The 15405-nt window shown below is 38.0% G+C and overlaps 1 protein-coding gene across 7 annotated transcripts in view; it reads right to left on the bottom strand.

Moving 5' to 3' along the window:
* Nucleotides 1-15405, bottom strand: part of LOC115763073 (protein FAM102B) — a 52027-nt gene that overhangs the window by 4819 nt on the left and 31803 nt on the right. The window contains exons 1-7 of one of the 7 annotated variants that reach the window (XM_030705508.1): nt 6119-6264; nt 5424-5947; nt 4700-5011; nt 4398-4627; nt 4027-4325; nt 3864-3946; nt 175-1398 (exon numbers count right to left, since the gene is read on the bottom strand). In XM_030705508.1, coding sequence (XP_030561368.1) covers nt 175-1398; nt 3864-3946; nt 4027-4325; nt 4398-4627; nt 4700-5011; nt 5424-5599 — 2324 coding nt within the window. In that variant the 5' untranslated portion in view covers nt 5600-5947; nt 6119-6264. Of the gene's footprint in view, nt 1-174; nt 1399-3863; nt 3947-4026; nt 4326-4397; nt 4628-4699; nt 5012-5071; nt 5163-5423; nt 5948-6118; nt 6265-13035; nt 13088-15405 lie in introns of those variants that run through there. The other 6 variants (XM_030705503.1, XM_030705501.1, XM_030705505.1 and 3 more) reach the window with 6 other exon arrangements.

Here is a 15405-nt window from a genome sequence, read left to right on the forward strand (position 1 = left end):
ACTAGTTAAATATTTAGTTTGGTCAGCAGACTGAAGCCTGAACGCAAACGAGTCAGGCTCAACGAGTAAAGCTTAACGAGTAACGATCCGCTACTGAAGAACTAGTTTAATATTGAGTTTGATTGTTTTTCATATTTTTTGTTTGTATGATATTCAAAGTAAAACGCGACGCACCTCATGAGCTCGTAGGCGGCATTCGTGGAATGTGGCCGCACCAAATGCGGGGGCTCCTGTGTGGCCAGCGGCGTGGATGAGCTGCCCTGCAGCATGGTGCGACGATAGGCACGCTCGAAGGGCGTACGCGACATGAAGGAAACGGCATTTGTAAAGCTCTCAGCCGGCGAATCGACCACATCGTAGGTGAGCAAACGATTCACATAGCTGTTGTTGCCGCTGTTGTTGCCCAGCGCCGGCTTATCCGCCGATTGTATGAGCCGATTAAAGCTGGGCCGGCGTTCGCTGGTGGGCGTGAGAAAGGGATCCGCTTCGATGCGCTCGCTAACGACATCGGGTATGGTGCCCATGGAGCGCATTTTCTGTATGGGATGATGTGACGTCTGCGGACTATCATTGCCGCTATCTTGACCTATGAACTTAGCATTGCCCACCTTCGATTGATGCGACTGATGCTTCACAAAGAGCTTGCCCGAGGAGCCATTCGATGTAGTTGAATTCTTGCGCAGCCCATAGCTGTGCAGATTATGCAGATGATGATGGTGTGTATAGTTGTGCTGCTGGACACGCAGACGCTCCTCCAGCGATTGGTCGCGTATGCGCTGGAATTCCTCGCGCACCGCCTCCTCGGAGTAGTCGTCGAAGCAGAGATTATTGAGCGACTTCATCTTGGGTATTTGTGCACGCTCCGCCAGCTGTTTTAGACGTCGCGGTGAATTCCGATCCAGCTCCATGGAGGCCTTGTGAAATTCCATTTCGAGTATGGACAGATTCTCCATGGACTTGATTTTGGCCACGCGCGGCGTATGATAGTTCTCCTCCAGGCCGGAGTCATTGTCGCCCGAATCCTCATTGGGATATTCATCGGATTCGCTCGTCTCTCCGCTATCATAATACTGTGTGGCCTGCAGCAGCAGCGGCAGCGGCATCTCAGCCAGGGGCGTGCGAAAGTCCTCATAGCCGGCCAGCTGCTCGCTGGGATGCATTGTGGCATTGGGCGTCTGATAGAGCATCTCCTCGCTCACATATTCGATGGTGGTGCTAAGGCTAACGATTGCCTGATGATTGGGTGGTGTTGGTTGGCTCCTTGGCGCCGCCGGGCCCACTTGATGCTCCTGCACCAGGCCCAAGCCGAGGCCCTGTGGCTGCGCCTGCTCCGCTTTGTGCTGATGCCTCATCGCCGGTATATTCAATTTCATGGCATTTATAGCTCTCTGATTGAGTCTATTGAGTAGAGAAACGGATTTTCTAAAACGACTGAAGTATGTTTTTTTTGATGGTTTTTTTTTATGTTGGCGACGTTCGTTGAGATAATTTTTTTGTTGTTGTTGCAGATTTGAAATTGTGGTTAATATGTTTTATTTACGTATTTTACAGTTGGTTAGTTGGCCATATACCCGATTGTTTTTTGTATTTTATTTAAATTATATACAGTACATATGTTGGTTATAAAAGAAGAAGAAAACAAAAAGTGTTAAACAAAATTAGCCAAAGCAAAATTATGATTAACCATAAAACTAAGTTGAGAAAAACGTAAAAGCTACCATAAAACCAGATTAGAAAAGCCCATAAGTCCATAGTTAATTATTATGTTAGCTACCACGTATATACTTAAAGCTAGATTAACTATATTAATAAGTTAAATGAATCAAATTTAGAAAATGAAAACAAGGAAAACCCAATTCCATAAGAATGCGTTGCGTGGAAAGTTTGTTGGGAACTAGACACGTCGTATATAGAACAAATATTCGAATTGCTTCCTGAAATATTCTAAACGACATTTAATATATATATTTATTTTGTGCGACCCCAAAGGGATCAATTGTTAGAAAGAAGCTGCTGCAATCTTTTTCGTACTGTCCATTTAATAATATTATTTACTTAACTTTTAAAACTGCTTTTACGTATATTGCGTATCGTATAAACTGAATTATTATTAGTTCTAGTACACTTGCTAGAAATAACTAATTGATTTTTAATAGTACTTCCTTCAGCGGATTTAATAATATGACACGAATTGTTTAACTCATTAAAGGAGGCAATCCTATATCACTTTTCAAAAAAATATATATATTTGTTATTCTCCAGTATGAGAAAAGCCGAATCGATATCATCAGCATGTGAGGTTTAATATTTTCAACAAGTCGAAGTCGGAATGGGCCGAAGTAAAGCTACATTTGGAAGCTATGAATAGAAATGTATATCACATCTAATATTAATAATAAGGGCGAGTGTTTGTAAGAGTATCTCAATTTGGGCAACCCAGTTTTATAATTTGTCTGCTAACTAGTTCTGAGCGTGTTGAAAGAATAAAAATATTTTCCTTTTCAAAAGGTATCATTTACTGGAAGTCGAGCCAAGTCATCTGTTTGCTTTTTTGCTTCTAACAATTTATTTATAGTTATTTTTAAACTTTTTACTATATCATGTAAATAGCCAGGCTGCTTTAAAATTAAGGCATAAATTGATGAAATATCATTATTTGCTGTACTTTTCTTATATTCTTATTCTTGACTATGCCAAACACATGCTTGATATCAAATTACTTTATATCAGTTTATCAATTTTGTGTAATTTGCGCAACCTCTTATCAACTTTGCTGCTTCTTCTTATGGTCATTATTTACATTCTTAACTACTTAAGAGCCCAACACTTTGTGTAGGTTTCTAAAGTTCGTGCAGAAATATTGACCTAAGTAAATTCGTGCAAATGCCAGATGCAAAACGTGACCTTTGCAGCGCCCCATGACGTCAACCGATGAGATCACCGGCTGCGCATTATTTTCATTTTTATTTTAAGTAAACAATTCTCTAAGCTCAACAATATTCAAATTGTGCAGATGCACCCGAGCATATAACCACAGCAAATCCGACTAGAACTAATGTATTTTCGGATTTGCACCAAATACATAAGAACCATTACAGGGCGACAGTCTGTCTGTGTGTGTTTGGACAAGGATATTGGAATGTAAATGTGTGTGCGTGTGTATATGGGTGTACATTGTCTACATTTGACCTTAGACATAACAATGAAAATTGTAGAAGTTAGGAATAAACTTGTTCAGACTACATTCATAAAGCTAATGTATTGGTTTAAGCTAATTATAATATATGATATATATTTATACTAAAAGTGCCTAAATGACCTATTTATAACTGATAGCTAGTATTTAATTAATACTTATAATTATGGTATTTTTCAAAACTTGTAGCAGTTTCAAAGTGGAACTTATCTAAGAAATATATATATAAAAGAACACAAAAATAATTAAGAAAATGAAGGAAATCGAATAAAGTGTTGTGTAGTGTATGTATGTGTTAACAGTGTTGTATAATAATACTGTTTGAATTAAGTTTTAGTAAACATCAAGGGCGAATATGTATGTATCTATGGATATAGAGAACGTGTGTGTGTGTGTCTTTTGTCGAGGTTAGACACGACTGTTGTTTAGGTAGGTAAAAAAAAGTATGTATATAGAGCTTTAGCATATATAGCGCATATAGTATAGAGGAGCATAACAAAGATTATAATAGTTATAATAGATTATTTATGTAAATTAAAAAGTTGGCGCGAATTGTGGGCAAAAAAGTCAAGTTCAAAGTCAAGGCTTTATACATATTTGAAGCTATACGTAATGACTAAATGATATTGGGGGGTTTTTGTTGTTGTTGTTGTGCTTAACTACTTACCTAGCGTGCCCCGAGTCACCCTCGGAACTTTGCCTCGAATGTTGACTGTGCGAAAAACTACTATAACCCGAACCTTTTGACATCTGAGTAGAGAAGGGAAATCATTAGAAAATGCTTTCTCTAAATTACAGCTTATATTTAAAGAATTGTTAGTTGTGCTCACTTGACTAGTATTACTGGAATTTCTGGAGTGTCCCATTTCCATAAGCGCAGCTGTATTAACAGTAACGCCCACACCACCGCCAGCACCGCTAATGCTAACGCCAGTGGTGCCATAGTTATTGCTACCAATAACGCCCAAGCCGGGCAGCGTCTGGGTGACGGTGACGGGCGTGGTGGCACTGGATGAGGCAATCACATGCTGCTGCAGATTGTCCGTGGTCAGCGTAACCGCCGATTCCGAGGACTCGGACAGCCCGGAGTCTGTGACAATGGCCGCTATCACCGCCTGTGCGTCGAGATCTGCTGGAAAATAATATAAATCTTGTTAATTGAGTTACATTCGTTTTGCTCTGAGTAATAGGGTTAACCCACCCTCCTCCCTTGTGGTGGAGACGGGGCGCGTGACCGACGCCGACATTGTGCTGGCCACACCGCCCAAAGTGGCGCCACTGCCGCCCAGAGGAATGGCTGTGCCGCCACTGCCGCTGCCCATGCTGGAGAGCGCCGTAGCCGTTGGCGTTTGCAGACCACTGCAGGCTACCTCATTGGCCAGATCATCTGCAGAAGGTTTGCTTGGTTTGCTCTTTAAACTGGGCGTGGGACTGCAAAAATAGAAAATAAATTATGTACTTTAAGCAGCTATAAACTACATGTTTAGATTGTAGTCTACTCACGCCTTAAAAAGTATATCACCGCTTAGCATGTGCATTTTGATGCTAACCCTTAGCATGGAGTTGTCCAGGCGATGGCGCGAGTCGTAGCCCTCGAGCAGAAAGCGACGCGATGTTAATCCTGCACCCGCAAATTCGGCAAGATTTAGATCGATAAAGCCGAGCTTGTAATAGCTGCGACCGCCCTTCATCTCCTTGCGTATGGAGATGCGCAAATGGCAGGGATCTAGAACACCAGTCGATGCATTGGCGCTCATCTTGCAGGGGAACTCAAAGCTGCGATTCCACTCGACGCGATGATTACGCACCTCCTCGCTAGGAAGACAAATGAAAATCGTTTTAAATTAATAAATAAATTTAAGTAATTATTCCGACCGGCTTATCTATGTGTTTTGTATCTATTGATAGTTGTCTATTGCATGACTGTGATGTACTTATATCTACTGCAAGTAGTTTAAGCTATTTATAATACTTGCAGGTATACTACAAATGACATATAGGAAAATGGAAGAAACTATCGACTATCGAAATATTTGATTGTAGCAAATGTTGATAGTTTTGTAATAAGAAAATTGGTTAAAAGTGCTTCTTCAACCGTAAGACCTGCATTATGTGTATTCTTTTATACATTTTTAGCTCCAGTGGCTTTTCTCGAATGTAGTCAACATATTTAACTAGTGTAAAAGCTTATTGGATGGTATTATTTGAATATAATTGTTAAACTCACCGACTGCTGTACTCCTGAAAGGAGCCACCGTCCAGAAGACGTATCTTGGCAAAGAGCACCTCATTGACCAGGGCCACCTCGACCAGATCTTGAAGTTGGACCTCCACATTGAACTTGTACTTTTTCTTTTTCATCATAAAGGCCATGCCAGGGGCGCTAGGCCCGAGTAGTGTCATCAATTTCTTTGCCTACAATTCGTTATTTTGCGGCGTTGCCACTCCGTCACAAGGAAACCGAAGTAATGCCTGCTTTTAGGCGGTTGCCGGGCACCGCCTTGACCACTTCGTTAGCTGCTTAAGTTGGTTTTAGCTGCTGCTGGTCGGCAACTTGAGCTTCGAAATTTTCCACTCCACGTAACTTGTAGTTGGCTTTGCCTTCGACCTGTTGGGCTTTAATGTATGTTTCTATATAGACTTTTCTATTTTTAGTTGGCTTTCTTATCAGTTGTTGTGTTGTGCTACTTGACAGCCATGTTTTTAGGGTTTGTGCATGGCTCTGGCCTTGAAGTTGTTCCACGTGTCCACCTGCGGAATGCAAAGAATTAATACAACGTCTATAAGCGTAGGCTTTATATGTATTATATGCAGAAACTGAAAACCTAATGGGGGGAAATGTGTGTGAGACTTCAATAGATATAAAACAACCGTAAGAAAACTCGTGTGAAATGAACTGAAAATCAGTCACTACGTACTCACATTATTTTCGGTGTGTCAAAGCATTCAATTTAAATGGATTGAGAGTTATCTTTTCAACGGGTTTGCAAAAAGCGATTTACAAGTAAGTTAAAGACATTCTGTTCGAAACTAATTGCAAAATAAAGTAATATCTAGAAGCTAACTTGAATATTAAGGAAATGATAGAGTGTTGACTTTTCATGGGGTATGTGGAAACTATTCGATAATTTAAATTATTCTCGTATATTCAATGCAATTTCAGGAATCAAGATTTCACAATATACTTCAAATACTAAGACATTTACAATTTGGCAATGGTTGAGCCTATAAATTCTTAAAATCATCTCAGGAAGCAAAGTATTCTAACTGGCGAGCGATCAACAATACCTAATAAGAACTTGTTCTACCTAATTTGGTATTACATTTCCTGTATACTCATCCCGCATACTCGCATCCAGTAGAGGAAAGACAAATTAATATTTTTAGAAAATATTATTATTATTTAATACGTTCCTGTTTTGATCACATCATTCGATGTATTTTTTTCATCGTGTACTAAATGCTAATACGTTTCTGTTTACACAATCTGGGAATTTAACGCGGAATCTTTGAGTGAATCGTTCTCAACTATTCTAATTATAGTTGTACTATTTTCTTTTCTGATATTTAAAAGGTTTTCTCGGCGCCTAATCGCAATTCTAGAGCATCCAATCAAATCGCTATGAGGCGAAAAGAAATAATTAAAAGGGCTAACACGCAAGACAACAATGTGCTAGAATTATTTTATGGTGTGTTCTGTTTGGCGTCGACTTTGGCTTGATTTTGCGTGCTTTCGTGAATTATTAAATATTGTGGGGTTGTTGATTTTAGCAAATTGATGACGCATTAGTCAGCGTCACACTTGCTGTCGTCTTTATGTTTGCCGGCAAAAATCAACAAGACAAAAAAAAAAAAAGGAAAAGGAAAATAAATAAAAATAATATTTATAATAATAGAAGAAACACGCACAAAAAATTTCGTAGACGCCCACGTTGATATCGTCTGGGTCTTTTGGGTTTGCAACTCGACAATTGTTGTTGCGGCGCATTAACAAAATTTTTAGATTGGTGACTAATTTTCCATGTATCTGATTTTTTCTGCGAATTTATACAATGTTTCTAAATTAAACTGCGTGCCTTTTTGTTGACAGTTAATCTTTGAAGAAACACAAAAGAGTTCTTGAGAAAAACACAAATTATCATTATTGTCAAAATAGGAGGGCGTGGTTTAGATTAGATTTCAACAAAAAGATTTGTATCTTTCAGTGCACTCAGTTTCGCTTATAAGTGTACAAAAGAATAGAAAAATGTTATAGCTGGGTTATATAGAACTGTATTAATATAGATTACTTAAAATGTGATATGTTTATAGATAAATTCCGGTGACTTCACAAATCTACCTGCCTATTGTACAAATAAAGTTAGGCAATATATGAATAAATTACGTTTAGGTAAATGAAATAATATTTGCTTCGATCGGTATCTTTACATAAATTGTTTAACATTGAGAGAGACTAGTTTGATCAAAATATCTTCACTTCAATTCATTTTCAATCAAACTAAAGCTTTAAGTCTTCGCCTTAAACTCACACAGTTATGATTGGCAAAACAAATCCGTAGCACGCCAATTACGCCCATTATGCCCATTAGCCATGCCAATTAGCTGGATAAACATTGCAAGACCAATCATAACCAAAGTCCATTAACCCAGTTACCACCGCAAGAAAACTGGGTCCTGAGAGCAAACACACCCTAAAGTAAAATATTGCACCCCAAATCGCATACAGCGTTTGTTTTGCTCAGCTGCGGTTAACTACGCTTCGGATTTGCTTTACCACGCACATGTGACCGCACCCAAAACAAACCTTGCCGAGTTGCAAAGTCCTTAAAACGAACCGTTTGGACAGAGCTTGGCATGGCCAACTGACACGGAAACATGGTGAAAAGTGAGCGTATAAAGTAATTGACTGACTGACTACTTGATTGCCCACAACTTAATGTTGAATATACCCAGCAAGTCTAAGAAAAACTGGGTCTATAGCACATAGCTGCCCATTGTTTTAAATGAAACATTTACAACTAACAAAATAAGGATCCCATTCCTGTATTTTATTATTTAAATAAAGTTAAACATGTATTGTTGAAACATTAAATTTATATATAAAATGCAAGTGGTATCGATTCGTTGTCTTCCGTATTCAGGGGGTTCGATTCCTTCACCTCGTGCTCACTGTGAAATTGATAAGCCCTACGCAAGCGATTGCACAATTTAACAAACTATTTCCAACTCATTTTATGTATATATACAATTTATATTTATCGTAGGAATACCCAAAACATGATTTCTGTTGTTCTACATCAATGCAGCTCATTTTACAATTGACTTACAGAGTATTGCAGAGCTGAGCATCCCTTTTAAGTGTATGCACATTCATTTCTAGGTGCGCCTTGGACTGCTTAATCCCGATGAGCGCAAGGCATGCACATTGTTGTATTTGCTTATCCTTCTGATACTAGTTGGGGTTTAAGTGTGTTTTACGTCAATTTTCTGATGGCTTTTTAATGAGACCGCTTGTGCTGATATTAGTGCTCACTTAGGAGATATTTTTCCACTTAGCTGATTAATGCAAAGCAAGTGCGTTTGCACTCAGGCAACTTGTGAATTGATTGCTTTTCGCTAACCAGTCCAATCAGTGTGATGGACCTTTTGGTCCAGAAGTCAATTAACGAGCGTACACAAATTTGCCGTTGATTAGGTCAATTTGACCTTTACCTTGCCGCATCATCCGTTTATTTATTAACAATGACGCAGCAGCACCAACGGCAGCCGCAGCCGCAAAAACTGAGAAAGAGAAGAGTGTGCACAGCACAAGAAATCAAAATTCATTGCTAAACATGCCACAGAGTGCACAATAACAAATATTGATGTATATAACGCATGTGTACATATGTAGATACATATATATTTATCTGCATCTGCGGACTTGCCCACATCGCGTATCTTGGCCAACAAAGTCGCCACAGCAAGAGCAAAAACAAAGCATCCTATGGCGCCGGCTGATGACAAGCGAATTGTAAACGAGTCGCCAGTGCAAAATTGTTGAAAGAAATCAGGCGAATCAAGAGATAGGTGAAATGGGGAATTTCAAACTTATAGCTAGACGATGTGACGCAGTACGCCCACTAGAGCATGCAATAGAGATCCGGGTTCGATTCCCACATGGGCAATAATATGCTAGAGATGTGGGGAAAATTTAAGAGGTATAAACATATAATGTACAAGAGAGAGGTAGGAGAAAATAGTAGTGTGATGAATAAAATAGCGAAATACTAATTTAGACAAAAATGATTTTAGAGATATATAAGAAACGAGAGACAATGAAAAAGGAAAAGAAGAATTATTGCAGCAAGAGAAAGGAATCAATAAGAAAATAGTGATATCTGCAGAGTTCGTTTTCTGTGGTAGAAAATTAGTTCTAAAAAACCCCAAGTTTTTCTTTTATAGCACATACGATTCATAATTAATTGAGTTTTTCAAGAAATTCAAGAAATGGCAAATTTTGTATAATTTTGAATCAGCTTTGCACCGAACTGTTATGCGAACCATTACAATAATTCTATCTTAGTTTGAAATCCATCTATTTATCTGGCATCATCAATATCTTTGAAATTATCAACAGTAAATTTATATTGAACTGTGACTTGTCAATTCGAAATAAGAAAACTTGAGTGCAATGGTTCAATTTGTGCAATGATATTGCACATTACATAATCCCTGACCAGTGAGTAAACAATTATGGGTGGGATTTGCATTCCACCTTGCACTGTTTGCATTGCCTATGGCATTTGTCATCAGGGTTGGCTTGCTTGGACGTGGACGCCGTGTCATGGCCAAGTTCTCACAGTAAATGTTAAATACAAGTCGAATATATTTTCGTCTTTTTGTGCAAATTAGCTGATTGAATTAGCTTGCGTTTAGTTGCCCCCAAAAGTTGCCTTCGACACGCATCTCTCACAGATACAAAAGTATCTGCTTATTGTCAAAGAAACGACGGTTCGAAGAAAGCACCGACAAAGTGACAAATGAGCTCGCTGAACAGATGATGGCGCATTAACGAGAGGCAGCTAAATAGTTTATCAAACTCAACGAAATATTTCGAAACATACGATTTGAAAAAAGTATCTTTAACAGTACAAGTGTTAGGAAGTATCTTAAGGTACGATATAGTAATTCTGTCTTGCAAATTGTCGCATAGAAACACCTGCACCAATATCTACACCTGCTTTCAAGCAGTAAGAATAGTTTGTATGAAAAGAGACAGACTAAAAATAATTTTTAAGAGATAATATTCAAGAATTAGCTGATCAACTGTCTGTCTACAAAGTTTTATCATTATATCATCAAACTGACATGATATAATAGGAACTGACAAGCTTTTATATTTTGTGGGTAGTTATTGTAACTATAAATTCGACAAACTTCTCGATCCACTCAAGCGACGACTGTTTACAGAACTTGCCACCCATTCAATAGCTGCAGCTGTTGCACACATGTTCAAATGATTTGCATTCAGTTGGCTTCGCGCTTAATGCTCGATGATATGTTTGTGGATTCCAGTGCCCTTTTGCCCCCTTTCATTTAGACATCCGAAAAAATATTCGAGTGCTAATGATGTGTAAAACAGAACACATATCGAGCATTCTTTGGAGGGCATATGCTCGCATATGTCAGCCAGGCTCGAAGTCGACCCGAGTGCCGGTTGAGTGAGCGAAGTGCTAGTCATTAAGATAAGCACGGAAGCCCAAAAGATAAGAACTTTTGTTTATATTCAGAATAAACAGCGAACAAGATCAACGTTAATTGGCAACCAAATGGTGTGCGAGCTAATTTGATGCACAGGATAAATGCGAACCATAAAAAGCTCTGATTTTTGAAACTGACAAAAAAGTTTAACGAGACTAGAACTCATTTTTGAAAGTTTTCTAAAGTTTCAAATAGATGCATAGAAACTGATAGATACACAAAGAACTTCTTTGTGAAAAACATTGGAAAGGAAATTAAGCTGGACATAAATTAAATCTTAACAGTCATTTATCTTAAAAAGTTAAACTTTTATAAAAGAATGTAAAGTATTAAGGAATTGGTAATGATACAATGATAAATTAACAAAACTCGTTGAACTAGCAAAAACTAATTAAAATTCTTAAAACGTCAGCTTTTTAAAATATGTGTTTCTTCAAATTTGAATTCGTCAATGTTAGGTTTAAAACTTCGCAAAGTTAAACAATTGCTTATAATTCTCAAGTGGTTATGGTTCAAACTGAGGTTAAGGCCTTGCCAATTACGGTTCGGTGGCAACGTTTGCTAATGAAAGAACTGGGAGGCTTTTATAATAGCTAAACAGACGTTTCAGTTCATTCCTTGTTGTTGTTAGTCGTTATGACCAACATTGACCTCGGACCGGCCAGCTTAATATTTAGTAAAAAGTAGTTTTATGTATGCGAGTAACTTGTCTGCCAATTCTAATATATCTATTTGGCTAGCACTTTGAGTAGTACTAAGCAGCTTTGAGATACGTGTTACATTTCGCTCTAAGCGCCGAGCTGAGCCCTGCAATGAGCTTATTATTTGGCTCGACTTACATAAAATGCTCAAGTTGGCCGCAACGACACGTACTGAAAGTTCAGAAGAGGCCATAACGTGTCTTGATTGAAATAGAAAAAAAAAATTAACTGGATGCTTGAGTGATTTCTCTTTTGTCCCAGAGCGAGAGAAAGAGAGACACAGACAATAGAGATATCTTAGAGACGCTTAGTCATACAGACAACTAGAGAGACATTGACCTTGACAAAGCGAAGCGTTAATGGATTCGACTTTGAATGGGCAGGCAGGGCAGAGCGAAACAAGACATGGAAAAACATTGCAGGCATTGCTTCCAACTAAATGGGCTTTGATTTTGCATGCCAAAGCAGTTGATTTACTTGCACTTTTGACCTTTAAGGTGGAATTTGGCGAAAACTTTTATGTTTTCCCAACTAAATGCTAAACTTTCAACAGCCACTGTGCTGTGCAATGGGTTGGCACTAAGTGCACCACATTTATTAGTTTTCCCAGCAGTTTCCCGGGCAAGTTGACCTTCATTGGTGACAACTCCCACAGCTTCTTGGTGGTACTTTTTTATGGCATGGGTTTATGGTCGTCCTAGCACATATAAAAGTACTTAGACACAAACTCTCCCCCTCCCTCTCTCTCTTTCTCTCTCTCTCTCTCCCTAAACAGCTTCTAGTCATTAAGAGTGCAAACTCAATTTAAGCTTATACCCTGTACCATTAAATGAGTAAAATGGTTTAATTAGAGCTTTAATATGAAAATAGAGTGTAAAAGAGGTTTATGCAATACTTTACGAGTATTTGTAATTTCTATTATATACATTTTTTATATTTCAGTGCATGTGTAAATATATCAAGTCAACTGCAACTTTAAGTAATTTAATTCCTTTAGCAAAATTGGTCTCATTAAAACTCTGCCAAATTCAAAACTTATTTAATTGCAAGCTGTTAGCACAACTTTTCTTCTTGCATTTCTTTTTCCCAAAATTTGTACAGCTCTACAAAGGTGCATTTAAAACGCAGAAGTAATTAGGACTCGAATCGTTTGAGAGTTGGAAAAAGAGACAAATGGCAAAAATAGAGCAGTCGCTGTTTTCGCATACAAACGAGGTGTTTTTTTTTTAGAGGGTATCTAATAGTAGTCTCATTTGCTCTCTGCTCTAAGGATGTCACCTGTCGTGTGGTGCTGAAGTGTTAATGAGGCTCACTCTAATGAATGCCACTGCCATCTGGGCGACCAACTTATCTTGTCTACTGGGGCAGAGAGTGCGTTTAATTGTGTCAACTTACCCGCATTATCTGCACCTCACAAGTGGAGGGGGAGGGCTGCACAGCAGCTGGCCTGCAAGACAGGTAGAGAAATCCTTGTAAATTACTGTCATCACTTCGAAAAATCTTTTGCTCAAGCTCAAATGTGCCCACCCTCCGCTCTGGCCTGACCTACTTTATCGCAGCAAGTGGCTGCACAAATTGCGCAACAAATGCCCCGAGGTGCCGGCGAAAACATGAAAAATGCGCAGCTCTTGGGATGCAAGGGGCCCAAATGCACCTCAGCGCCCAGTGCTGCGTATAGAGTGGTATGTGCCATAAACCACGTATTTGTGCTTTACAAGCACGTAAACTGAGTAGGTAGTATAGTAGAGTTAATGGTATACGGGTCCTTAACTACTTTTAAGGCTGGCTTTAAGGGTAATGTGGAATTGTGCAATATGAAGGAATATCTACTCCCTTCTACGACTACATAAAGTGCAATAAAAGTAAACCTATTAGGCTGATGGGACTAGCAGCTGTTTTTTTGCTTAACTACAGCAGTTTTTCATACAATTTAATATTTAAAATAAAAACAGTTCAAATTCATTTTAAACCAGATGATTTTTCTTTTGTAAATTTCTAGAAATGTATTGCCCATTATCAAAAGTTCGGTTCCATTTTAAAGTTTACAGAACGTGAAAATTATTATTATTTTACTCAATGAGAAATAAGCATATTTATCGACCTACTATATCTTTTAAAACTGAGATGAGATCCTGAATTCTGATATCAGAATAGATTTCTATAAAGAAATTGTCATTATTTTGAACTTTAAGATAAATTTCATTTAATCCTCTTTTTTTGCGCTTGTAAATTATATTAGTGATATATCGGGTCCTAAGCACATGGAAAAGAATATGCTCTGCTCGAATCATCGAATAATATGAATAACAACTCGAATTTTTTATGCATATATATTCAATTTCCACATTGTAATGTTTACATCCTGACGCAATTTAAGCCTGGATAAGTTGGTGCCAAATATTTACTTGTCTTTGCCAACATTTCATTTACCTTAATGCAGAAAGGCAATTTCAATTATATTTGCCAAGACTCTGAATTGATATTTAAAAAAATCACAATAATACACTTTTTACTGGCATTGAAAATACATTTCATATGCTTGATCAAAATACGGTAAGGCGATTAAAGTTGGCTCCAAGTACTTCAGCCTTATCGGTGCTCATTGGTCGCAAGATCAATGCAAAATGTTATTTTCCGAATATTTATTGTATTTATTTAATTTTTATAATTATTTAATAAGTGCGTGTTGTCGCTGCGAGGAGTAAAACTAAACTAAGCGCCTTGCTGTTCTTATCAAAAAAATATGTTATAAATGAGGTTCCGTTTATGCCGCCCCCGGGGCATAGAAACAACAATTTCAACTTATCGGACCGACGGCAACTGCGACTGCGACGCTTGCGTTGACGCAGACAGAGCTGACAGGCCACACCAGCGACAACGACGACACACAAAACGAAAGTGTTTCACTGTCAAATGTCAGCCTCAATGCGATAAACGACAATTTCTGGAGAGGAAACGCAAATGGACGCGAAAATGTGCGATGACATCATCTCTTGGAAAACGAGAGCAAGTGGAAATGCGTTTAAAGTGCGCGCAAATGACCCGAGTCTGACTTTAAAAGCACTTTTTATAGCTTCAAGTATTGCAATATTTTCGAAATGATGGAATTATTTCCGAACTTATAGATATACAGTGTAACTTGTACTCGCCATACGCTATTAAAGGCTTTGGGGCAGTTCTTTACGGTTTATCTTTGTATTTTGTCAATTTGAAAAACGTTTATGCATCTTATATTATTAAAATTTGTTTAAAACACAATATGTGTGATATGATTAAAGTAGTAAAAACTAAGTCGAAATACCCTACTCGGAAAAATTATTGGGGAAATGTCTGAAAGTTTGTATGCCATATTGTTGATTCGGTAACGCCCGGATCGCCTTACTTTGTCGCAAAGTATGTGGAAGCTTTGACGGCAATAACTTATTGAAAAACATTATATATATTTTTTTTTAAATAGACAAACATTTCACTTTGATATATTATATATGTCGGAATTTATTAAATGGTTTGACCATATCTTAAATGGGCGACTTAGGAAAATTATTATGTTGAAAAAACGGACTTATGTCAATATAGATTTATTTTTGTTGAAATTAGTGAAATCTCCAAGAGCCTATGCATAGGTAACGCTCAGATCGAAACAACATATTATCTATATTAGAACACATGTCTGTATATTTCACCACAGCTTTTAGATCGTGAGGCTTTCAGATTTAACACCAACTAATGCAACCGGTAAGGGAATTTTATCATCCTACGATAAAA

This window comes from Drosophila novamexicana, unplaced genomic scaffold (assembly GCF_003285875.2).
Source record: "Drosophila novamexicana strain 15010-1031.04,08,12 unplaced genomic scaffold, DnovRS2.1 tig00000689-arrow-pilon, whole genome shotgun sequence".
Classification (NCBI taxonomy): Eukaryota; Metazoa; Arthropoda; class Insecta; order Diptera; family Drosophilidae; genus Drosophila; species Drosophila novamexicana.